This window comes from Argopecten irradians, chromosome 11, assembly GCF_041381155.1.
Source record: "Argopecten irradians isolate NY chromosome 11, Ai_NY, whole genome shotgun sequence".
Classification (NCBI taxonomy): Eukaryota; Metazoa; Mollusca; class Bivalvia; order Pectinida; family Pectinidae; genus Argopecten; species Argopecten irradians.
Genome location: NC_091144.1, coordinates 21899725 through 21926342, shown reverse-complemented (window position 1 = coordinate 21926342; position 26618 = coordinate 21899725). Strand labels below are relative to the sequence as shown.

General features: G+C 34.7%; 1 protein-coding gene across 1 annotated transcript; it reads left to right on the top strand.

Moving 5' to 3' along the window:
• Positions 1-8015: 8015 nt before the first annotated feature.
• Positions 8016-26228, top strand: LOC138335006 (putative cytochrome P450 120). Its single transcript, XM_069283898.1, has 12 exons — positions 8016-8131; positions 12708-12973; positions 13579-13656; positions 13762-13846; positions 14023-14058; positions 15935-16071; positions 19285-19361; positions 20005-20211; positions 20438-20548; positions 21853-21980; positions 23042-23129; positions 23422-26228. The coding sequence occupies exons 2-12, from the start codon at positions 12784-12786 to the stop codon at positions 23551-23553; spliced, it is 1269 nt and encodes a 422-aa protein (XP_069139999.1). The 5' UTR covers positions 8016-8131; positions 12708-12783; the 3' UTR covers positions 23554-26228.
• The last annotated feature ends 390 nt before the right edge of the window (positions 26229-26618 follow it).

The following is a 26618-nucleotide window of genomic DNA, read 5'->3' as shown; positions in this document are numbered from 1 at the left end:
AAGTTTATTATTGGTACTTATCAAATTATACTAACTTGAATTTGTCCTGTGTATATCTATTATAATTAATATATGCCATATCAATGACATTCCTCCTCAAACAAAAAAAAAACAAAACAAAGCAAATCACACTTGACACTTGTCACTGTCAGTTACTAAAGTATACATCTATTGTTGGACAGATCAAGTGAAGTGGATGATATTTGTATACATTGAAGGGTGGACAATGGCATGTTAGTTATACAGACTAAACTAAGTAATTACATGTCAACATATGTAATCATTACTAGACAAAGAGTTTAATAACCTTGTTTTGAAAATCCACCTGTATATATTCATGTAAATGCACAGTGAAACCATGTATTAATACAAATATCTTATAATACATATATGTAAATCTGAAAAACAAATATTGAACAAATCTGTTTTTCGGGTGCTTTGGAATACACTTTGCAATATTTTAATATGATAGGAGTATAGAAATGTTATACAATCAGGATTGTATGAAGAGAAATCTATAAGATGGAAAACAATTACTTTAATAATGTCAAACTTAGGTAGATACAGAAACTTATCACAAAGTAACCAACTTTTTAAACATTTGATAATTATAATTCTGCTTTTTAATTGATTTTTTTGCATCTACGTGTAACTCAGAAATAAATAAAATTTATGAATTAAAGCGAATGCATCTTTTCAAATTAATAGATTATCTAATAAATATGATCATATGTTTCAAAGGAACTTACATGGCATATAAAGGGTTAATTACAGTCAGCAATAGTATACAAGAATTCACGTGTAGATTTCCATATGTTAAACATCAGTAAATAATTGATTTTTTATACCGATGGAAATATTTGAAAAAATATAACTAAAAGCCTACATTTTCTAATAATATAATAATTTTTATGGAATTGCAAAGTATCACTGGTTAATTTCAGTCATTACATGGTATATCTTAAGGTTCAAAGGAACGTAAAAGGTATTTATATTACATCTTGAAATCGTCAAACTAAAACTTATAGAGATTCAATTAAAGACGCCTTTGTAATAGTTGGTACCGTTACCTTTCCGAAACAGAAATCAATAGTGTCATAAAAACAATTATAACTAACATCAAAGTTATTATTAACTGTGAAGATTGCTTTCGTTGTTTTGTAATCATGAGACGGCCTGCGTTATGAAAATTAACATTTAGTTTATTTTAATTAAAGAAGCTCCAACGCTGACAGAGCATAAACGATACTCATCATTTCAACAATAATATTGGTGTTTAATCTTGTATATATATGTTTAATTAACACAAAAAAAATGAAATAATTTATTCTGCTTTTGGTGCATGCATTATCAATTCTTCATGCCATATAGGATATAGTGCCAGGGATTTTTTTGTGACGGAAATAATTATTTTCAATAATTTTGCCTTGAAGTAAAGTTAGAAGCTCAAACTTTTCAATGGTATAAAGTAAGTAAAACTGATTTGCCTGATTTTGTTATATTATTGCCAATATTTGAAGTGGTCAGTATGTATCTATCATTGGTACATTAATGCAACTTTTGTGTTTTGAAATATGTGTTCACAGAAAAATTATTCAGACAATGAAATACATAAAAATAGTTTATATTAAGTTTATTTACTTTTTTTGTAGGGTTTGTTTTCATTTGAAATTATTGGTTGAACCATGTAAAAATGATTTGGATGTGTTCGTATGATATAGTAATCATTTCAACTTTGGGAATGTCATGGAAAAATGAAATTAAAACATTAAAGTTTCACATACATCACTATAGGATACAATCAGGGTCATGTTATGTAGAAGGTACAGTAATGAAAACATTTATATGTTAACTTTTTGGCAAAATGGTACAGTATACTATCACATTTAGTGTAATTCAATATTATACAGTAAAATCACATTACATCCATAACTAATATTCTTATCCATACATTTACTGTATACGTTTATACACATATGCTATTGATCGTTCTGCCAGTAAATATATGCAGTGTCATAGCATGAAAATAAAGTTTGTATGCACTTTAAAAAAAAAAATGGAAATAGCTGAGTAACAAATACATGTACTGAGTAACATAATCGTAAGTGCTTATAATTAAAAAACACAAATATTAAGTTACTTTAAATTGTCAAATTCGGAAGTAATTGTTCATATTAATAATTAAGACATCTTTCAGTGAAACAACCCAGTTTTTCTAACCATTCATCATTATAAATAGAACCCGGAAAGTTTCCACGTGGTAATCGTGTTTATTAACAAAACTTAACAGTCAACCATTTACTAACCTCCAACTCTCCGTCCGCGACGAAAAAGCCTTCTAGTCGTCTCTAGTATGTCTGCAACTTGTCTTCCTCTGGCATTCTGGACAGCGTCAAGCGCGTTGTTGACGACTGCCGAGGGATCCATTGAACAGAAAAATGCAATATGCAATAGAATAGAATGAAGAGTTTTACGTGCCGTGACGCTAAATATAACGTTTCGGGGCACGAGAAAAGATAGGAAATGGAGTAGGAAGAGCAGAGTATATAGAGAAAGCATAGAGTGAGGAGTCGTCTGCTATACCTACATGTATATATCTATTAATTTGGAAGACGACTCCTAGATTCTAAAATGTCCTACCATGGAATCGTCTAGCAGTAACTAGCCCTACCCATCAAGAGCAGGGGGAAAGGAAGGAACCTAACCTATCAATTTGGTATATAGATTCTATAATTTTGAAGCCCTTCTAATTTATCTATGTGAAAATATCTAAACTATGACCTGTACCTATACCTAACCTCTGGGCCGGCGTTATCACACCTACTCTTCATCGAAAGACCGCAGAGGGGTTTTTATCGTGCAAGGCTGGGCATTCTCACACGGGACACCGTCTTTAAGTCCCGTCCGACGGACTAAGTGTTAGTAGTTGTCGTGCGCGTGCTCGTGAATTTTTTGGTGTCCCTACATTTAAACACAAACCAAGACTGACTCCATACAAAAACTGTTCTTCTTGTCAATGTCTCTGCTTTCTGTATTGCCATACCTATCTTTCGACACATAATACTGTACATTCCGACGTTTTTAAAGTATGTTTGTGCATATTGTGACATTAGTTTTTGTGAGGGAGTAGAGAATTTTAGTAGGACGACTATAGGAAGTTATTATAGAAAGAGGGTGTTGAGCCGAAAGTGCATGTATGGATAATTTGGAAAATTAATAGATAAAAAACAAACAAAAAAAAACTATTAAATGAATAAATAGATAAATATTTCTACGATAGTGGACAACAGAGTGGGAATTGAAAACATGAGGGCAGGAATGGGGATTGTATACGGGGTTGGGGGGGGGGGGGGATGGGTGGTTGTCGATGGATGTGTGGTGTGTGATGTGTTGGCTGGTTGTTTACTTCAGTTCTCACTCCTGGTGTTACTAGAGTGCCCCATCAATGGGGACGAGCCTGGAAGAACTCCCGATGCCATTGTTGTATTTGTTAAAAAAGGGGTGTGTTGACGAGGTTATGAGTTCCGATGGGTGGTGTGTGATGTGTTGGCTGGTTGTTTACTTCAGTTCTCACTCCCGGTGTTACTAGAGTGCCCCAGCAATGGGGACGAGCCTGGAAGAACTCCCGATGCCATTGTTGTATTTGTTAAAAAAAAGGGGTGTGTTGACGAGGTTATGAGTTCCGATGGGTGGTGTGTGATGTGTTGGCTGGTTGTTTACTTCAGTTCTCACTCCTGGTGTTACTAGAGTGCCCCAGCAATGGGGACGAGCCTGGAAGAACTCCCGATGCCATTTGTTGTGATGTTTGAATTATCCCTATATTTGTTTTGCGACGTGATGTCAGTATTGATATATGTTTATGGAGAAAAGGAATAGACAGGAGGTAATGGGGAGGAGTATTGTGCTATGTTCTTTGTGAGAGATGGAGAAAGATAGAGTGTGAGGAGAGTGGTGGGAGAAGATAGAATTTTTGGAAGTGAGAGAGGACGTAGAAGATATAGGGGAGAAAAGAACAGAGTGTGGTGGCCAATCAGGTTCACCACCCCGACCTATTTCTGTGCAACCCATAGTAAGGATATGGCGATGGTTTATTGAATGGATTTCACCATTAGATAGTATGAAGATAGCTGAGAGGGGTTGGACGAAGTATGATGGCCATTCAGATCCCCCGCCCCGACCTATTTCTAGGCATCCCATAGTAAGGAAATGGTGACGGCTTATTGAATGGGTTACTTACTTAGTTCCTGTTATGTTTTTGTATATGGAAACCGAGAAGAGAGGAGAGAGAGAGAGAGATAGAGGGAGAGAGAGAGAGAGGAGAGAGAGAGAAATGGTATGTTGGCCAATTAGGTCCACCGCCCCGACCTATTTCTAGGCAACCCATAGTAAGGAAATGGTGACGGTCTACTGAATTGGTTACATGCCATGTTTCTATTTGTGTGAGTGTTGTATATTTAGGGATAATGTGTGTTATATCTTGTCATAAAAATCTATTGTTCTGAGAAAGTTGAGTAAAAGTGTGTGGACTATGCTCTGTTTATCCAGTGAAGCTAGACAATGGTTGATGGACCTTATGGGAATATGATGTTTATTGAGTTCCCTGAGAAGTTCTAGTCTTGCCGAAAAATGTTTAGAACAAAAGAAAAAAACATGATCAATAGTCTCTAAATTACCACAGAATTCACAATTGGGTGACATGTGTCTTACCATAATACTTATGTTTGATCTTAACTTAGTTTTGCCTAATCTAAGCCGTGTGATAATTCTATCATCGGTTTTGGAGTGTCCGAAAAGTCTAGGTTTCCTAACTGGTTTGTCTAAAATCTGCCTTAAATTATTAGAACTGTCTTCCCAAATTTTGTCCCACTTCTGGTCTATAGCTACATTGATGAGTGAATAGGCTTCAGTTTTGGTAAGTCTGACATCTACATCAGTTACGTTATGACCAAGAGCTTCCCTAGCTAACCTATCAGCAGCTTCGTTACCTGGAATATCTACATGAGATGGTACATAAACAAATTCTACTGTTCTACCCTGATCTGATATGAGTTGTAGGGAACAAAGAATAGAGTTGAGGGTAACTGGTCTAGTAGTGTTTCCGGTTTCAATAGATTGAAGGGCCGAAAGACTATCTGATAGAATGACTGCCTTATCTGGTTTGGTCTGATCTAATAAACGTAATGCTAAGCCTATAGCTATAAGTTCACTGGAGTACACAGAGCAGTTGTCCGAGATCCTAACCGATATGTTTGTGTTGTCGTCAGAGGAAAAAACACCTAGACCTACTCTACCTGTTGTTGGGTTTTTGGACCCGTCAGTATAGTATTTTATGCTATCACTATATTTATCCTCTATAGTTGCCATTGATATTACCTTAGCGCCTATTGGATTTTGCTTTTTATTGGTGGTATAAAGTAGCTCATAGTTTATTACTGGTTTAGGTAATAGCCAAGGTGCGATGGGATTCTGGAACTGTTGATCTATGTTGATGTGATCTAAATTTAGTTCAGATAAAAGTCTATTAACTTGATGATCATATCCTGGTTTTTTATGTTGATGTAATTTATCTCTATAAACAGTTCCCTTAGCATTAGCAACTAGTTTAGTAGGAGGGAAAGTTGTACCTAATGTTTCTGTTCTAGCCCAATACTTAAGAATGAGTTTTTCCCTCCTGAGATTTAGTGGCAATTCGCCGGATTCAGCTAATAAACTAACTGACGGAGTGTTTTTAATGGCTCCTAGTGCTATTCTAAGTGCCCTACGATGTATTACGTCTAGCTCACTGAGTACGTTATCTGAGGCCGAATGATATACTTGACAACCATAATCTATTTTGGATCTGATCAGGGCTCTGTATATATTCAAAAGTGTGTTTTTATTAGAGCCTAGATTGTTGCCAGAAACATAAAGAAGTGTGTTAAGGGCCCTTTTACATTTTTCCTTGATGTATTGTATATGTGGTCTCCATGATAGTTTTGGATCTAAAATCATTCCTAGATATTTCACTTTGTTAACGTACTCAATGCGCTTGTCGCCTAGATATAGATCTGGTTTTCTAATTTTCCTAGAGAAGGACATAGCTACTGTTTTACCCTTAGAGATTTTAAAACCCCATTTATCAGCCCAGTCCTGAATTAAATTTAAAGTTCTTTGAATGACTCTACCATTATGACATATGATGTTATTGGTGTTCCAAATACTGGTATCATCTGCGAACTGGGCTATGCTAGCTATCTGTTTATTTTTGGAGTGGTCTACTAGATGTTGATGTAATTTATTTATAAAGATGTTAAATAAGGTAGGGGAGATGACGCTACCCTGAGGGACCCCGTTATCTAGCAGTTTCTCCTCTGAATGGGAGTTATTTACTCTAACCTGAATTTTCCTGTTAGTTAAGAAATGGGTGAGAAATCTGAGGATGTTACCAGATATACCTATTTCTTTAAGGGATAATAACAGTCCTTCATGCCAGACTAAATCATAAGCTTTCTCTAGGTCTAGAAATACCGCTATAGCATGATGGTTTTTACTTAGCGAGTTTTTAACCTCTGACGTGAGCCTAACGAGCGAGTCTAGTGTAGACCTATTGTTTCTAAACCCGCTTTGGTTAGTGTTAATGATGTTGTGTTTCTCTAAGTAGTGTTTTAATCTAATATGCAATGGGTACTCGGCATATAAATATTGAGGGCCGCCATCTTGTTAGGCAGTTGTCATCGCACGCAAAGCAGTTTCGAAACGGCGACTGTGATTGGCTGTTATGTATGGAGTGTTTTCATTGGATGAGTATATTGGACTAGTCCAAAGGCGATTTCACGGTTGACTTGACTTTTTTTGCATGATCACAATATTGGAACAGCGATCGATATATTTTTACACTTAAGTTAAAATAAGTGTTAATGCAAAAATGAGAAATCTAACTTAAGACAAATTCTTTTTGCATTATCATAGTGCAACAATCTTTTCAACTTCAGCTAGAAAAGATTATTTTGCATTATCACGTTATTTAACTTAAGTTAAAAAGATTTCAGCTTAAGCTGAAAAGATTTCAACTTAAGTTAAAAAGATTTCAACTTAAGCTGAAAAGATTTCAACTTAAGTTAAAAAAAGTTTGATTATGTTAGTTTTTTTAACTTAAGTTGAAATCTTTTTAACTTAAGTTGAAATCTTTTCAACTTAAGCTAAATAACTTTTTAACTTAAGCTATTATGTATTAAATATCAAAACGGCTTGCCATAGTGGATCGTTGAACCTGGAATATCGAGGATGACTTTTGTACAAGCTTAAGAAACAGTTAGACCCATATCATAGCATAAAAGCAACTGGAATTATAAATTATACCTACTAACAGTTACATCTATTAGTATATAGCTTTCTGTATACTGCAATATGTATACATGAACATTAAGCATGAATCAGGACCGGAAGAAAATAATATAGGTTTTATCAAGGATTTATGAGTCATTAGTTTTATTTACATTTCGTATGCAGGCACGTTACATTTGTTTAAAGTGAAAAGTCGGGCAAGGAAAGTTAAAGTTTGTAAAAATGGAGTGAATGTATCCGGTATAATTTCTTATGGAATAGAAAAATAAAATCCACCGTTAAAACCTCTCTACATGCGAAGAAATTAATTTATAGTTTAGGAATCCTAAAACGTCCTCCCGACTGACTATGTCCATGGTTACATTTCCACACAGCCTCGCTTTCAAAGAGTTATTTCAAAGGTCGGAACTGGGCAACGTAAGCAGAACTTGACCGTCGTTCTAATATGTGAGAACATTTGGAAGGCCAATGAACGCACTTAGACTGGTTTTCTTTGCCCGACTATTCACTTTAGTATTCTAAATAACATATAAGCTACTTCCTGACGTTATGTTTATGTAAAGCTTTGTTTCATATTCTCTTGATAAAAATGTGGACCTTTTCTGTAAGTTCAAAACGTTTATTTTTAATATAGTTCAATTATTTTAGTTCAAGGAAAGAACGTCCGTTTGCTTGGCCTATTCATGATCAGATCCCGTCTTTAATACGCCCCTTTATTGGAACTCTTCAGGGTCTTCTTGTAGCTTCCGGTCGATGTTGTTTACATTTTGTTTGAGGAAGAACATGCCAATATAGCACCTCAATATAGGTATGTATACATTGCCCATTGGGTATGGTTAGATTAAAGCTGTACATTAGTCACATCAGCATCTCATATATCTGTGCTAGAAATTTGATCTTGGCATCAACTAGGTCTAGGTCTAGTTTTTCACTTGACTGTCTCATGATCAGTTTCTCATTTCATGTTGGGGGCTACTCCCATAACATGAGAGTCGACTGGTCAGCCGTTTTTTATCGGACGTTATTTTGCTGACTACGACGTAATGTTCAAAAAGTTTCTCGTCGTGATATACCTCTAACATTGTTGGAGTAGTTGGGGGCGAACCATTGATTTTTATTTCACCGCTGGGGGCTACATTTAAGTTAACCGCCAGTAGTTGGGACGAAACGTCAGGGCGCGAACCAACTTCGGGGCTTAGATACCATCTTGGATGAGTTTGATAATGGTCAAAATCCGTCAATATTTGCATGAATTACGGGGCTATAAATATGTCAAAACAGATAAATGCATGGTTTCCGCTCAATAACTTTAGTATTTATTGCCCCATTTCAACTAAATTTTAAATATTGCTTTATATCAATGAGATCTTGAATGAGTTCGATACTGGTCAAAATCTATAAATAAAGAGTTACGGGACTTAAAAGTCGTCAAAACGGATAAATCCATGGTTTCCGCTCATTATCTTTAGTTATCGCACCTCGGACAGAAATGTCCCCAAATGATTGGCGGAGAGCCGTCACGTGGTGACCCCCTAACACTTTATAGGGGGTCAGTAAATTTTATTATGGTGCAATATGGCGGCTGTCGCCCTCGCTTCAAAATTTAAACACATTCTCTTCAACTAAATATACCACTTCATTACCGTAAAACTATATATTACTTGTTAATTTTTGTGTAAAAATAATTTTAATCGTTTTAATACTTCAAATTAAATGAAATGCATTTTTTTAAATACGAGTTGCTTCCCCTACGCCAGTTTGAAAGTTGATGACGCGGCGAAAGTCAAACGTAGCAATTCAAGCGTTTTCTAGACTGTGATTATAAACAAATGGAGGTGTTCGGACCCGCAGATCAATTCTCACTCTACAACCAATTTATCTGCATAACTTTTCAGTGATTATCTCAGCAAGAATGCACAGATGATCAAGGAGATTGTGCTTAAAATGTTAGATGGATGTTTGTGTCACTCTTGTTTGTGATGCTTTCAATATACAGACGGTCTGGTGTAGTATTGAGGTAGGCCTACTGTGTACATAGGAATGTCGAACTGTTGATTTATGAATGATTCAGTATTATTCTGCATGTTCCTTATACAGTGTATTTGAAAATTCTTGAAATTAATAAATGAATAAATAAATGTATAGCCTACTGAAGTAGGCCAATTATTTTAAAAGTGTCGATTGTTTGTTATCATTCGCCAGTATGATTTAAGTTTGATTTCATATTCTTGACCAAACAAATACTATGAAATAGGAAACAAAGAATTAATGAAACAATTAAATGGTCCTCGATGCGATAAATTCGTTATATAGTCAGTTACTGACCCCCTATAAAGGCATAGAGGGTCAGTAAGAAGTATAGGAGGCTCGGGCTACGCCCTCGCCCCCTATAAATCTTACTGACCCTCTATGCCTTTATAGGGGGTCAGTAACTGACTATATAACTAATTATCTTTAGTTATAATGGTAACTTTGACAAAATCATCTTTTTGAAATAACCACTTACCACTTCATTACAAGGTTATGCAATTAGAAACTAAGAGGACTATTATATTTCAAGCCTAATCATCAATTAATTTACCAGAAGTACAGGTGTAAATTGCATGCATTTGTCACTTCTGTTATAACAATTGTCCCTCAAGTTAAAATCGAAGAGATAATAGAAGTGACTGTTATATTACAGAAGGGACATTTTTATGAGGTTTTTCAGAAGTTCAAAACTGTTGAGAATCTTTTTAAATTTATACAGACATGTGCTTGTATTTGAAGTGTGTTAAATATGCAATCCAGGCAATGTATCTTTTTTGTCTCAACATCTTTACAGAAAACTTGTAACAGTAGTGACATTTCAACATGTACACATCCATTTTTAGGTCACCTGGGACAAAGTCTCAAGTGACCTATTCTAATTGCCTTTTGTCCGTCGTGCGTCGTATGTCCGTAAACAATTTACATTTTCGACTTCTTCTCCAAAACTGCTGAAGCAATTTCAATGAAATTTTGCACAAACCTTCTAAGGCATAAGGCCAATCAAAATTGTGAATTATATGGTCCCCACCCCCCAGGGAGCTATGGGAGGGGCCAAAAGGGGTAAAATTGACTAAAATTTCAAAAATCTTCTTCTCCACTCACAGATATGATGGAATTAAATACTCTTCATAGATAGAAAGGTCATAAGGTCCTTTACCAAAATTGTGAATTATATGACCCTGGGGTCTCAGGTTTCCCCCTGGGGAGGGGGTTAAGTTTACTATAGTTTATATAGGGAAAACACATTTTTGAGCATTTTTTGCTCAATTTTAATACGAAATGAGTCAAACTTGTTTAGAATTATAAGCATGAGATAACATTTTAATATCATATCTATATTGGTCCTGGTCAACCCCCTCGGGGCAGAGGGGCGGGGCCAAAAGGGGCAAATAGGCTAAAACTTTAAAAATCTTCTTCTTAAATACTGGAAATGGTAGAATCAAATACTCTTCATAGATGGACAGGTCTTAAGGTGTTTTATGAAAATTGGGGCGGTCCCAAAACCGGTCAAATAGGCTAAAACTTCAAAAATCTTCTTCTGAAATTCTGGAACTGGTAGAATCAAATACTCTGCATAGATGGAAAGGTCTTAAAGTCCTTTACAAAAATTGTGAATAATATGACCCTGGGGTCTCATGTTTCCCCCTGGGGAGGGGGTCAAGTTTACTTTAGTTTATATAGGAAAAACACATTTATGAACATTATTTGCCTATTTTTCATAGGAAATTAGTCAAACTGGGTTAGAATTATTAGCCTGAAATAGCATTTTAACATCATATCCATACTGGTCATGGCTGACCCCCAGGGGCCAGAGGGGCGGAGCCAAAAGGGGTCAAAATGGTAATTTCAAAAATCTTCTTTTTGAATTCACAGATTTGATGGAACCAGATACTCTTGATAGATTGGAAGGTCTTAAGGCCCTTTACAAAAATTTGTGAATTTCATGGCCCTGGGATCTCAGATTTTCCCCTAGGGAGGGGGTCAAATTTACTATAGTTTATATAGGAAAACACATTTAGGAACATTATTTGCTTAGTTTTCATAGGAAATTAGTCAATCTGGGTTAGAATTATTAGCCTGAGATAGCATTTAACATCATATCCATATTGGTCCTGGCCGACTCCCAGGGGCGAGAGGGGTGGGGCCAAAAGGGGTCAAAATGGATAACATTTCAAAAATCTTTCTCCTGAATTCACAGATTTGATGGAACCAAATAATCTTCATAGATTAAAAATTTATAAAATCACTGACTGACTTCAAGGGCCTGATGGGCCAATATATATTTATAGTGTTTATATGCATGTCTTTGTTTCATTCTGTGTCTGAACTCAGGTGACCGCTAAGGCCCATGGGCCTCTTGTTATGTACCCATTTTTTAAATTTTCTTGTTGCATTTTAAGTTTTTGCTTCTGTCAACTTCAGTAATCACTTAATTTGATGTATTGTTTGAAATAAGTCAGATAACAGAAAAGCTATATTTAGTCCATACAAAAACACAACAGAAACAGGAGTGACAATAAAACATGGAGTACATGTAAGCATTTTAATGCCATATTTTCAACAACAAAATTGTGGTTAAAATTCTACATTAAAGAAGTACAATGTTATTTTATTCATTCTGCATCTATGAAAAGGCAAGAAAGAAAATTAATGTTGAAAATTACCTGTGAGATGCCTATTTTGGCATTTTTTCTCATTTTAATTTTTCAAAATTATTAAAAAAAAATCAATTCATATCATTGTTTATGTGTGCAGCCCAACTTTTAACACTAAAAGTACAATTTGAGTAAAAAGTAACCCAGATTAATCATTTACTTATTAAGATATATTTCTTCAACATCTTGTGACACAAAGTGAGGCATTTTTGTAGAATGTCTCAGATACAAAACATATATCATTGCGTGAATTGATTCAGAGTCTTACCACATTTCTGGGTTATAATAATAATGAAATAGATATCATTGATTCAGTTTCTACTACGTTTCTAGATATTAATGATAAAAAAATATATTTTACTCATTTGTACCACATTTCTAGGTAATAATAAAATATAAATTATTGATTAGAACTGTACCACATTTCTAGGTAATAACAAAATATATATCATTGATTCCAATTGTACCATACTTTTATATGTGATATTAAAATAAATATTGATTGAAATTGTACCACATTTCCAGGTAATAACAAAATAAATATTTGATTGATTTTATCATACTCTACCTAGATTTGTATGTAAGACATGAATAGTCTTGATTGTAATGTAATATTAACAGGCTGGTTTGTGATATAATAATCTATAACATCTGTTGCTTTACTTCAATTTCTTTGATGACATATTCTTTACCCTTCAGCATTCAATTTCAATGGCTGACGGCTAAGTACAGACATTTCCTACAGCACTACTAGTGCCCAAGTATTGCTGTAACCATGGCAACCATTCCTGGATCGGTCGGTTTGCCAATTTTAGGGGACAAATCGTACGAGTTCTACAAGGATCCTGTGAAGTTCTGTCAGAAAAACATGAGTAGCAACAAATCTCGTCTCTTCTACACCAGATTTCTCAACAAACCGACAGCATTCATCTGCAGTAACAAAGCTGTTCATGAGTTACTTACAGGTAAACCTGACTTTAAACCTTACAGGTAAATCTAACTTTTAACCTTACAGTTACATCTGACTTTGAACCTTACAGTTACATCTGACTTTGAACCTTACAGGTCAATCCAACTTTAAACCTGACAGGTAAATCTAACTTTAAACCTTACAGGTTAATCTAACTTTAAACCTTACAGGTAAATCTGACTTTAAACCTGATAGGTAAATCTGACTTTGAACCTTACAGGTCAATCCAACTTTAAACCTTACAGATAAATCTGACTTTAAAACCTTACAGGTAAATCTAACTTTAAAACTTACAGGTATGCCTGACTTTAAACCTTACAGATAAATCTTACTTTAAACCTTACATGTCAACCCAACTTTAAACCTTACAGGTCAATCTGACTTGTTTTTGATCTGTGGTCATAGGCTTCAGGACTTAAAAAAAAGCAATAGACTAGCAGAATAATTTGGAGTATGTTTATATACTAGTATGATTCTGAATGATATAACAAGTACCAATAGGTCTGAATCTCAGCCTTCAGATTATCATTCCAAAAACCTCTAAAAGCTGTTTGTTTTATGGTTATACTATGTACTGTAATGATCAATGTATATTTGTAGATCACAACGATTCTATAGAGCTAGGATACAAGGCCTTCATGGGGGAGATCTTTGGGGACAATATTCTGTTTTCTGATGGTAAGTACTTCATATACAATAGATGCTATTATTAATAAAACAGAATTCAGTGTTTATGTTTTCAGTATGAAATGATATAAAATCCAATTGAATTGTATGTTACAGGAGAGGATGCGAGAAATCTTCGGCATTCTCTACAGCAGCTGTTCACTCCAGATTCTGTTGATACTTACCAATTAACTATAGACAGGTAAGTATTTCACTCTCCAACAGGTAATTAATTAGTTCTACTTGTTAACTACTGATTACCTGTACAGACATTTCAGTAGTTTAGATAAACAGCATCAATACCACTTTTTTTTCTCATTTGTAAATGTATATATTCATCACATAATTAAAATAATGTTAATTTTTTTCCTGTTTCAGTGTGGTGGACAAAGCAGTTTCAGCTATCAGTACAGAGTAGGTATATCTGTTTTATCCCATTTATTGTATGTGTTACATCATAGCTCATTGTCTATCTGTGCATTACCTCTGTACATGTATAATTTTGTAACATATAGAACATACAAGTCCTTTGATTGGTAAAGAATCTACGTAGACTTGATGTACATGTAAGTTACGTATTTTTGGAAATTATGTAAACAATCAATTGAAGCTATACAGCCTTGCACAACATATTTTGATCGCTAAAAGTAAATGTCACAGTCTCAGTGTTAGATATTTCTCAACAGTTAGCAAATATGTTGGTCAAAATTAGAATATGATGTGTATTGATATATATTGTAACATCTTATCTTTTGATGAACAAAACACATCAACATATGCAGTTAAACATTAATAATTAAAATATAAATTTGTTATATAAGAGAAATAATTATCAGTGGAAATCTTATTACCTTTGTTTATAACTTGTCAGATACCATTCACCTTGATAAAAGAAAACAGGCTATTGATACAGTGACACATATATAACTATCAGCCCATATTAACATATTGTGTATTACTCCCAATATATTTTCAGCAAATATGTAAGTATGATTGAGTTTCCTGCAGCCCATGTCAAGATTTTTGTGATATTTTTCTTTTTTTATTCTTTCATTTGTTCTCAGGGTTGGTGAGGTTTTTGGTGATGCTGTACGGTATATGTACAATGTACAGAGAACTGCAGCATGTATATGCTTTTGAGTTAAAGATCAAGATAAAAATAATCTGGACAATACTTCAAATATGATCTTATAACAAGCTGTCTGTAGGGCAAGTTGGCTTATGCCATTGAGTGGTATTTACATCTGTCTATAACCATCTGACTGGCATCAATCAAGACATCTTTATTTCCAGCCATTTACTTGGCTTCATCGTTTTCCTTTATTGTTCATTAATTTCTTCTCATACACCAAAAGGCCCAGAGATCTGATCAGCCATGGTATCTATTCAGCCATCTGCTTGGCTTCATAATTTTCTTCAGGCAACTTCTTCTCAAACACCAACATGCTTAGAGATCTGATATTGTGCCTGTAGATTGAATGCTTGAATGAAGTGCATCCCATTTTAAATACATGACATTGAAATTGAAAGGTCAAAGAATCAAACAAGCTCAATGGAAATTTAAAGTTTCTTCTCAAAGGTCCAGATACTCAAGTTATTAAGCATGCTTTTGGTGAAGGACTACCAACATTAGAGAAAAAATACAACAATTATTAAAGTTATGAGCAAGCAGCAGTTATAGTGTAACAATATATATGTAATGTGTTATATCCCCACCAATTATGTCAGCTAGGTGTCCATGGCTGTAATGTTTATCACTTGATGATATTGCAAACTCTCCTTTCCCTACACAATTTGGTTCATCATTTCATTAACTCTTGTCTCAGTTTCACAAACATTCCTTAACTTAAAATTCTCCATTCCAAATTATTACAAATTTTAGGGAATATCCTTTATGTAATGATTTACTATGAGCAATTTTAAGTTAAGGAACGTGAAACTGGGCCTAGGTCCTTTGAATTATCTGTTACACTCTCTATTTTTAGGTAGCGTTTTATTATGATCAGCAATGAAGTCACTTTGACTTCTCTTTTGTTCTTCATAATAGAAATAATGTCTAAGTAGTGTTCCCTTGTCATTGAAGCTTTGTACATGGGTGATGGGTTCCTCTACCAGTAAATCTGTAGAACTAGCAATGTTTCAAGTTTCTAGTAAGCAATTTTTACTGCATGTGTAGAATTAGTTCCAACAATAAGCCATCTGTGCATTAATTTTATTTAATTTTACATCAGGTGGAAAATTTGTATTCTGTGTTGTGTCAGTAAATGTTGTATAACAAATCTGCTTGCAGAGAACCAGTTTGTATCTATTCCCTGATGAAGAAAGTGTGTACAGAGATTTGTCTGAGTTTGTTCCTGGGACTAAACTTTAGTGACGCCTCACAGACAGCTGACACTATTGTTGCCTTGACAACCACACACTGGCATGGTATGTATTGGTTTGTTTAGTTTAACGTCCTATTAACAGCTTGGGTCATTTAAGGACATTCCAGGTTTTATGGTGGAGGAAAACCAGAGTTCCTGGAGTAAAACCACCAACCAGTGTTCAGTACCTAGCATCTGCCTCTTATGGCATTCAAACTTACGACCCAGAGGTGGATTACTTGTGGTAATATGTCAGAACATCTTATCCACTCAGCCACCGCAATCCCATGATTTTATGCCTCCGCCATGAAATGGGGGGGCTTATACAGTTACAGTACCTGAACCGTTTAACGTTCCCAGCCTAACGCAAACGCAACGCAAAAAAATCGTCCGTTAGCTAACGCTAACGATTAACGATTAACGATAAACGGATAACGCAATACCGGCTAACGATTAAAGATTAACGCAAAACGCAAAACGATCGGCTATGATAAACCGGAAATACCATTGTTATAATCACGGACACGGCTTGACGGTAAATAAATTACGGATCTTGACGTTCTGAAATACAAACGAAAGTACAAGAAAAACTGGAGTATGTTCGGGATTAAAGTTTCTGTATATCATATAAACATTTGCCTATGAAAACTATATGGACACGATGAAGTCAAAGACGACAGTACTCAATGCAGTTTCCACTTTACATGTACAAAATGTACGTTTACAAAATGAATTACATGTGCAACTGTGTGTATGGAGAAAGAATGGTATTATTCTAAAGTGTCATTTTACCCGATATTTTAAGAAATAACAAATTATTACAACATCTCTTTACTGATAATAACACAATGAAGTCAAACACGACTGTACTCGATACGAAGTTTCCACTTCACACGTACACGTACGTTTACAAATTACGTGTACAGCCGTATGTATTAAGAGAGAATTGTATTATTCTAAGTGTCATATTTGTCCGACATTTTAAGAAATAATAAACAAATTGTTACAACAACACTTTATTGATAATATTACCGTCACATACTGGTACTTTAAATAGTATCATGGTATTGAAATGACGAATATAACATTTTCACACAAACACATTTAAAATGCAGTAAAAATCAAATTTCCATCTATATGTTTGATTTCTATTATCGATGTTTCATAACTCAACAATTGTAATAATTAACATCTTATAGTGTTTCCCGCATCAATCACAAGTTTCAGGGTTTTTGTAGATTGTCGAAAGGCTCTTCTGCTTAACATGGAAAATTGTATTCTCGGAATATTTGTTTCATAACGGATTACACGCTGTATATTACTAGGGTGTGCATTCATAAAAGCCCATTGCTTACTAGGCATCGATTTTAGGGTCGTACATGTACATTTACAAATGCACGTACATACGCCACAGCTACTGTAATAAAGATTGAACATTTGGATTCGTGTTTCACCATTTGCAGTTCTCTCATTTTATAGTTCATGCATATAATAAAGATATAAAGAATGAAAATATTTCACTTCCAGTTATTTATATTCAAATTAAGTCAATAATGCATAATCATTAATAACAACGACGATGAAGATAGTGATGCACATGCATACATGTATGTACACTGAATATTATATACTGTAAAATTGCATTGCGACAATTTTCTACGTATATTTGTAACTGGTGTAAGAAATATAGTTATTTGATCACATTTCACATCAAGCAACTCTTCAATTTACAGTTTAAACAAATTAATTATTCATACAATGTATAAGTGTAAGTTAATTTTTTCCAGCGTAATCTATACTATATGAAAGCATATTGCACACATCAAAACTTTGAAATACGACAGTACATATATGGACGTGAAATGTACTGTCACAGTGTACGGGGCACAGGTAAGTTGGGTATAAAGTTAATCTCCCTCCCAAGAAGGTGTTAATTACAGGTGAACTCCGCCCGTGGCAAGCTACAGGGGGTTGACACAAGGTAACACCAGTCGTGACCTATATACCTGTACAGGTAAAATACCCGTGCGCGTCACGCTGGGAATTGAAGAGATTCCAGTTACAAATAACAAGGGGTGCCCGTGACTGTCCAGTTTTTATTGATATGAGCTGATTTGACACGCGTACAGTATGTGTGAAGGCTTACAATGTAACGTACCCCTACACAGTTCGAATTATCTACACGTGTTCTACATGTAGTTGTAGGATTGCAAAAATTTACATCATTTTATTCCATTTTCATATAAATAAAAGTACTAATAAATGGCGTTTAAAAGTTTGTACATGTAAATGACAAATCTCACCTATTCCTCGTGTTCAAACTCGTCATATTAATGATTTTTAAATTTCACGAATTTATGCGTTCTTCGTACATTGATAATATTTAACATAACAAGAACAATATTATGCAGCGTGTCTGTAATAACATTTTTATATTTTTATTATCTGTTTTAGCTATTTTCTTGTGTAATCTATCAGTCGTGGTGGATACACGAAGCGGTAAACGTAATATCTTAGTAGATAAAAATGAACATTATATCCGGATCGTCAAAGAAAAATGAACATTATATCCGGATCGTCAAAGCATATCACCGGCATTTGGTTCTATTTTTAGTGGTTAACGTTAGCGGAAGTCGGTCCTGCTAACGATTAACGCAAACGATTTCTAACGCAAACGATTGTAAACGCAACTAACGATTAACGATTGCTAACGCAAACGATAACGATTAACGATAAACGATTGCTAACGTTAACGATTGCTAACGGAAATAACGCAAACGCAAACGAAACGCAAATTTGGGAACGTTAAACGGTTCAGGTACTGTACCTATGTCCATTTTGACCCATCACACTTTAAGGGATGACTAAAACGTAGAAGAGATTATTTTAGCAAATTCAAATTTTCTGGGTTTTTTTTTGGTGTACAATTTGTATACAATTGATGGAAATGTTATATATATGATATATATATTGCTTGTTATTTCAAGGATTAAATGTCTGCAGCCACAATAATATTCTGCAACATCACAAATGTTACTTACCAGACATGTATTGTATGTCTTGCAGACATTTCACTTTAGTTTCAGTGTAAAACAGATGCTGAATTTACTTTTTGATCTATTTGATATGTATGTGAAATATGGGATTTGTTATGAGATTTAATGGATTTATCATAATGATTATGTGTATTTTAATATTATTAATTCTTTTCAAAAAATCTGAGCATGTATGAACTGTATTCTGCAATGCCTTGTTGATACAATATATTTTTATGCAGGCATCATATCTGTACCGTTACCCCTCAAACTACCGATGACAAATGGCTCAAGCTATAGCCAGGCTTTGCATGCAAAGGTAAGTACATGTAAAGTAAAGAGATAACTTATACTGTACCATTGTTTGATAGCAATTTAATTATCTTTACAAGATAGTCAAATGTATAACTATGTTTTCAATTTTGCCATTAAATTAGACTACACTTAAACAGTCAAACCTGCCTTAGAATCTACCTATGTATGAAGACCATCTACTGTACATAAAAGACCACTTTCCAAGGATCCCAAGTAATCAATTTCAACACAGTTTGTTCTGTTTATAAACACCACTTGGCTATAAAGACAATTTTTTAGTCCCTTGGGTGGTCTTTATAGATAGATTTGATTACTGTAGTTGCTAATATTTGCTGAGGGTTTAATTAAAATACCTCGCAAAATTTATCAAATTCATGGTTTGACTATTTTAGACTGTTGTATGATGGCACTTTCAGATGCTACAAAGATAATTTCTACAAAGATAATTTGCAAAAATTAACTCATGCAAATAAGTTTCAAACAGTTAATTGCGAAATTTTACCTCCACAAAATTTAAGAACTATACAGTATATATATTGTTAGTTTAGATAGAATAATAAACTATTCATAAACAAATAATTTCTACTTTTTTTGTAATACTTTATTGGAGACCAATAAAGAATGACATTTTCTAACTTTTTACATAGGACTCACTCTTAAAAATCATAATCTCCAAAAGAGAAGAGAACTCAGGAAAATTTGTAAAGAGTGTTGAGGATACAGCTACTACAAGTACTGATAGCCTTCGTGAGGTTTTCATCAATAACCACCTCCTCTTGTTTACCTCGGCCCTCGTACCAAAGGCTCTGTCATCTCTACTGACCTCTCTAATCATGGAGGTGGGAAAGGAAGATGTACGTATCTTATGTAAAAGTATTTTATTGATGGAACATAGCACTTCATTGTTTTACATGGTAAATGTGTTCAGAAATTGGTCTTGTTGCAATGTCAACAACTGAGAACTTGTCTTGTCTTGTGATGTTTTAATAATTTATGTTTCACATTTGTATAAGCATATTATTGCTTTTTTAAAGGTCATGTGGACAAGTCTTTATAACTGGGTCAGTTGTATGTTTACAGGGGGGCTTACAAGAGAAGCTTCTGAGTGACCCAGCCATGATGGAGGCTGTGCTGTTAGAAGTACAGAGACTTTATCCACCATTTCTTGGTGGACGCAGGATTGTTAAAAAGGTACACGCAATATACCCCTGTCATGAATCGGAGGCATTTATTGGTATCCATGCCCACACCATCCTACCCTGCCTTGCTCTTTTAAAATTTCATTTGGAGATAGGAGCATTTATATGTATGTTTTACATATCTAATTTAATTAAGGATTAACTTGAATAGATTTTTATGTTATAGAGATACAACACAAAAATCTGATTGTACTTTAAATAAACCGCGAAGCGGTGTATGATGAGGGTACACTCAGATTTTTGTGTTATATCTCCATAACATAAAAAATCTATTCAAATTAATCCTTATAATTCAATTTACTAAAGATAATCTCTTCAATATTCAAAATTCATTTTGGGACTCTTTTGTCTATGAAATCATTATGCCGTCATCTCAGCCAATCAGAAGCAACGTTATAAACGGCAAAGCCATTTTTCCTTTATGGGCTGATAAAGTAAATTTTTAAGCCAATAAAAATGCTCGTAACAAGCAAAATTTAAATATTAAGATATAATACTTAATTTTGAATTTGTTATTTGTAGTAAAATATCTGTAGTAACTACCTCTCTATAAATAATGCCTGCATAATAAGGACATTTTCAAGGAAGGTATCCCAAATGGTCAAGCTCAACACCTTGTGACCTGTGTATAAGGCCACTTGGCTATGAAGACCACTTTTCTCTCCCTCAGGTGTTCTTCATAAACAAGTTTGACAGTAATTGATAATAAGCAAAATTTTGGAATCATAATACACATGTATCTTATTGTGAACATTTGTGACTGTCCTTACCATGCAATTTTATTGTTCTTTTTGTGTCTTTGATAAAGGGGCAAATCACCTCTAAAATTTGGCTTTTTTTTGCCCACACTGTTTGAATTACTTCTTTACCTCATATTTACTACATCAAGTAATTTGAATTGAACAGACATGTTTGTTTAGTTTAAAATATATAAATACATATAAGCAGTAATGTAAGTGGAGAGGTTCGATTCCAACATCTGTCTCTACGATTTTGTTTTAGGATGTAGTATTAGGAGGGTATAAGATTTTGTTTTAGGATGTAGTATTAGGAGGGTATAAGATTTTGTTTTAGGATGTAGTATTAGGAGGGTACTATGATTTTGTTTTAGGATGTAGTATTAGGAGGGTACTACGATTTTGTTTTAGGATGTAGTATTAGGAGGGTACTATGATTTTGTTTTAGGATGTAGTATTAGGAGGGTACTACGATTTTGTTTTAGGATGTAGTATTAGGAGGGTACTACGATTTTGTTTTAGGATGTAGTATTAGGAGGGTACTACGATTTTGTTTTAGGATGTAGTATTAGGAGGGTATAAGATTCCAGAAGGACACTCCATTATGTACGTCACACAGGCAGCCCACAGAGACCCGGAGGCATTCACTGATCCAGACAAATTTAATCCCTATCGTTGGATTAATTGGTAATTTTAGTCTATATATATATATAATTAAACATTTGAATAATGATAAAACAATTGTTTCTTGGCAGTGAAAAAGTTTCTGTAATTATTTCTGAAATTAAAATTCAGGAAATATTTCGCTGATTGAAGGAAAATAACAAAATACATGAATGAATACTTTGATATAATAAATGATAATCTTCTTTGCTGCATTTTTAGCTCACCTGGCCCGAAGGGCCAGTGAGCTTATGTCATGGCGCGACAACCGTCGTCCGTCCGTCTGTCCCTCAACATTTCCTTTAAATCGCTACTAGTCATAGAGTTCTGCATGGATTGTAACCATGCAAATTTGGCCACAAACATCCTGGGGGGAAGGGGAACAGAACTTGTATAAAATTTGGCTCTGAGCCCCCGGGGGCAGGAGGGGCGGGGCCCAATAGGGGAAATAGAAGTAAATCCTATAAATCGCTATTTGTCCTAGAGTTCTACATGGATTGTAACCAAATTGGCCACAAACATCCTTGGGAGAAGGGGAAAAGAAAATGTATAAATTTGTGCTCTGATCCCCCAGGGGCAGGAGGGGCGAGGCCTAATAGGGGAAATATAGGTAAATCCTATAAATCGCTACTTGTCCTAGAGTTCTGCATGGATTGTGACAAAATTTGGCCACAAACATCCTTTGGGGAAGGGAAAAGAACTTGTATAAATTTTGGCTCTGACCCCTTGGGGACAGGAGGGGCGGGGCCCAATAGGGGAATTAGAGGTAAATCCTATAAATCGCTACTTGTCCTAGGGTTCTTTATGGATTGTGACCAAATTTAGCCACAACCATTCTTGGGGGAAGGGGAACAGAACTTGTATAAATTTTGGCTCTGACCCCCCACGGGCAGGAGGGTTGGGGCCCAATAGGGGAATTAGAGGTAAACATTCAAATTCCTTCAGAAAAGAAGCAATGAACCTGTATCCAGAACATTACTTGGCATTACAAACCAGTCGAGCGATACAGGCCCTCTGGGCCTCTTGTTAAAAAATCTGATAAAAGTGTTTTTGTTCATATTATAAATTACCTGTTTGTGTTACAGTTCAACAGAAGAGAAGGACAAATTGTTCTGTTTTGGAGCAGGTGCTCGGAACTGTATAGGACAACACTTAGTGGGGAAAATTCTTCAGGTCAGTTTTACCAACACAAATACTCACACTTTATACCTACCCATAAGGCATTCTGATTTACTTCCCTTTGTTTCACTCAATTGCCATTTTAATATTCGGAACAATCGGCTCAATCGTTTTTAAAGTCATTATTTTATGTATAAATCCTGACGGACCTGCAGTTTTTGACACAGGCAATCGTTGTTCACCTTCTTCCCCTGAGGTTCATGTGTATCTTATTCTATTTGTTACAGGCAATCGTTGTTCACCTTCTTCCCCTGAGGTTCATGCGTATCTTTTTCTATTTTTACAGACAATCGTTGTTCGCCTCCTTTGTTCCTGGAAATTCAAGCTCATTGGAGACCAAGATTTCAGCCACAAATGGCTGCCTGTGTCCAAACCAAAGCAGGATGTCAAAGTACAGTTTTCTAGTCGCAACGCTTAACATACTGTATGATCAAGTACTATATAGATACCATACACTGATGGAGGTCAATATTATACAGATCTAAGTGATTTATAGACATATATATGTAATACAAATTGTTATAAATGTGTGATAGGAGTATTTTTGTGTAAGTCTTTGTGTGTATTGAAAGTAATGAGTGACATATATGGAAGAATAATGCAGAGAATCTTCTGTTTTAATTACAAAAGTTAATTTCAGACTGATTAAAATAAGGGTGGGGATAATCTCCATGTTTTTCAAAGATGTAATGTGCCATCTCCTTGCCCCTATTGACTAATGACTTAGGGGACAGGATGGTAGTTTGGGTCCAATGGCTGTATTCCAGTATCTGTAGACTGATATTCTTGCCCTTGTCCCATTGAAATTTTGACTGCATGGTTGTCTGGTTTTTGCACTCTATTACATTTTCTTGTCAAATAACTTGTATGAAAGGAAGTGGTATTATGTATATTACTGGTGATTAATTCTGTACTTGGATTAAGTATTCATCAAAATGTGGATTTATTTTATCTGATAACTGGAATATCAACAAAGAGTTGTTAATATTTTAATTAATACTCAGATCTGAATTATTATTTTTTTATTGATGATCTTGTCATTTAGTGGCATTAATACATGTGTTATATTAGTTTGATCTTTTGTTTACTTTTCTACACAACATTTTGTTTTGTCTTAATATCAAAAATATGTATGTTATAGTGGTGTTCCAATTACAAAATGTAATTAAGTTCATCGAGCATCATTGGTTCTGGTGTTTGACCAATTAATCGATTAATCGAGTTTCGTCAGTATTGCCCGATATCATGATAAACAAAAGTGTATAATTAGCCGGTCAGTAAAACAAGCAAGAAATGTCATAGAAAACTTGTCGCAATCAATCAGACATGTGTGTTGTTACTCATTTCATTTCAAATACCAAGCCTCTACCAATACCAAACGAATTGAAGAGCGCATAAGCACTATGTAGTAATTAAAATGTTCAGTGAGTATTCGAAAACATAAGCGATCTGGGAACATGGCAACACTTGAGTCTGTTGAAGAAAGTTTGTATAATTTTCCTGGAAAACGTACACGGTCAAATATAATCGATTTTTATAAGATCAACGATCGGTTACACAAAACTGATGATTGATCATAAAACTTCAACCGCGTTATATTACCAACACTCTTATGTCATAATGTGTACCTATTATATCATGTTCTTCTTGTTTTATCTATGATCTTGTGAAACATACATATCACAAACTATAAGATCCTCAGTGTGTACATGTATATAGAGTTAAAAGATTTTTTACTTTATTTAATGCTAATGTAATGTTTTTATGATGCTGTAGCATTTATTTTCTAGACCTTTTTTTTTCTTTTACTGGTTCACAAATCAATCAAATGTTTACACAATTGTATTTTTTTAGATCTGTTATGTAGTCTACCTGTAGTTAACATTAAATCTGATCAATCAAGAGTTAATTCCCCTTGTTTTTACTGAAAAAGCTTGCTTTTCCAGTATTGCTACGGCCCGGATGACCCACTAATTTAAATGCGATTGACCTCTCATTTGCATGCGATTTTTTCTCTTTTCCTCTTTCTAGAACAAATATGCTGCCATAGTGCAGTTAAACAACTTCTATGGTATTTCATTAAATAGAATAGTTTCAAACATGTCTACAAAAACTATAGCATGAACGTCTATAATTGAAAAATAGTGAGGATAATTTGCATCAGTGGTAGCGATCGGTGGCCTAATTCTCGCCAACATTTGCATATATTTATGTAAACATCCGGTTTGGGTAACACTAAATTAAGGAATTGTCAGGATTTTGGTATGTAAGTATCTAATTGTAGTTTGATGTATACATTCATAATCTATTATATAATGACAATTTTTTTATTCATCCCGACGTAAGAAAGATACAAAAGTTGTTTGTTTTTACATGTATTATATTGATAGTCATTTTGGAGAACAGGTACGTTCGTATTGTGATCATGTCATTACGATAGCCCACTGAATTTAACCAAGTCTCACTCAAACAGACGCTTGTTAACTACGTACGCATCAAGCGTCTGGGTGATCTATGCAGAAGCTAACAAACACGATAAATTCTGAGTTACGCTGGTTCCTTATCATTTCGCACGGATTGTCAACTAACGCATCCTTTCATTAACGAGGGAATATTTAATACACGGATACAGATACAATGAAATATCGTGACACTCAGCAATAGTGTAAACGGCCGAATGTAAACAAAGACGTCATCACGCAAAGCGGACCTGTGATGTAAACTTGCAAGTCAAGAGATATTTTCCATTTAATTATCGAGCGTAATAAATGCATTCTCATATCTGAAAAACACCGAAGAATATTTGAACACTGCATGTTGCAAGCCACCTTGCTAGTAAACTACGGAATTCTTTTTGTATTTGGAGACAGAAGCAGTGGAAATCGTAAGTTTCATTTCGTTTTGCTTCTTTGCCTATCATGCCTATGGGTCGGTATATTATTATATGAACTATTTGACAGACATCGGCACATGAAGTGAACTTACAACATCAGGAGTATGTGTGAATTCCTGCTAACATCCATATGATCGACGTTTTATTTTATTACAACGCAACAAAATTGAATATCACTTTAAATTTGAAGTAGTATTGTATTACGAGCACTTACCCTGAGATATATAACAAAACTAGTGGTGCCCCTAAGCTCCACAATCGTTTCCAGGTCACAATATTTATGCTTCGTAGTCAGTTTATAATTTCTAGAGCTTTTCTGAATCTCCAATCTTTTTGTAACGAGGCTCATCTCGTGTCACAAGATCCGCGTCACCCAGACGCTTCGCAAATATAACATACATATATACACTATATACAACACTCCTCCCCGTTTTCTTTTAAGGCTTCTTACACCGGGGGCAAAAGTAGATGTCTAACTCATCTGCCTCCGTAGGAGTGATCGATACACATGTCCCATGTAGCCAGTCGCCACACTGGTCACACTGTATCATGAATGTTCCTGTGTCCACACCATGGCAGATGCAGTAGGT

What these genes read in the sequence shown, in the direction of transcription:
- LOC138335006 (XM_069283898.1), top strand. Translation starts at nt 12,784, where the DNA reads ATGGCAACCATTCCTGGATCGGTCGGTTTGCCAATTTTAGGGGACAAA. An exon ending in CAATATTCTGTTTTCTGATG is followed by an intron (nt 13,657 to 13,761) that starts GTAAGTACTTCA and finishes TGTATGTTACAG; the next exon opens with GAGAGGATGCGAGAAATCTT. An exon ending in TACCAATTAACTATAGACAG is followed by an intron (nt 13,847 to 14,022) that starts GTAAGTATTTCA and finishes TTCCTGTTTCAG; the next exon opens with TGTGGTGGACAAAGCAGTTT.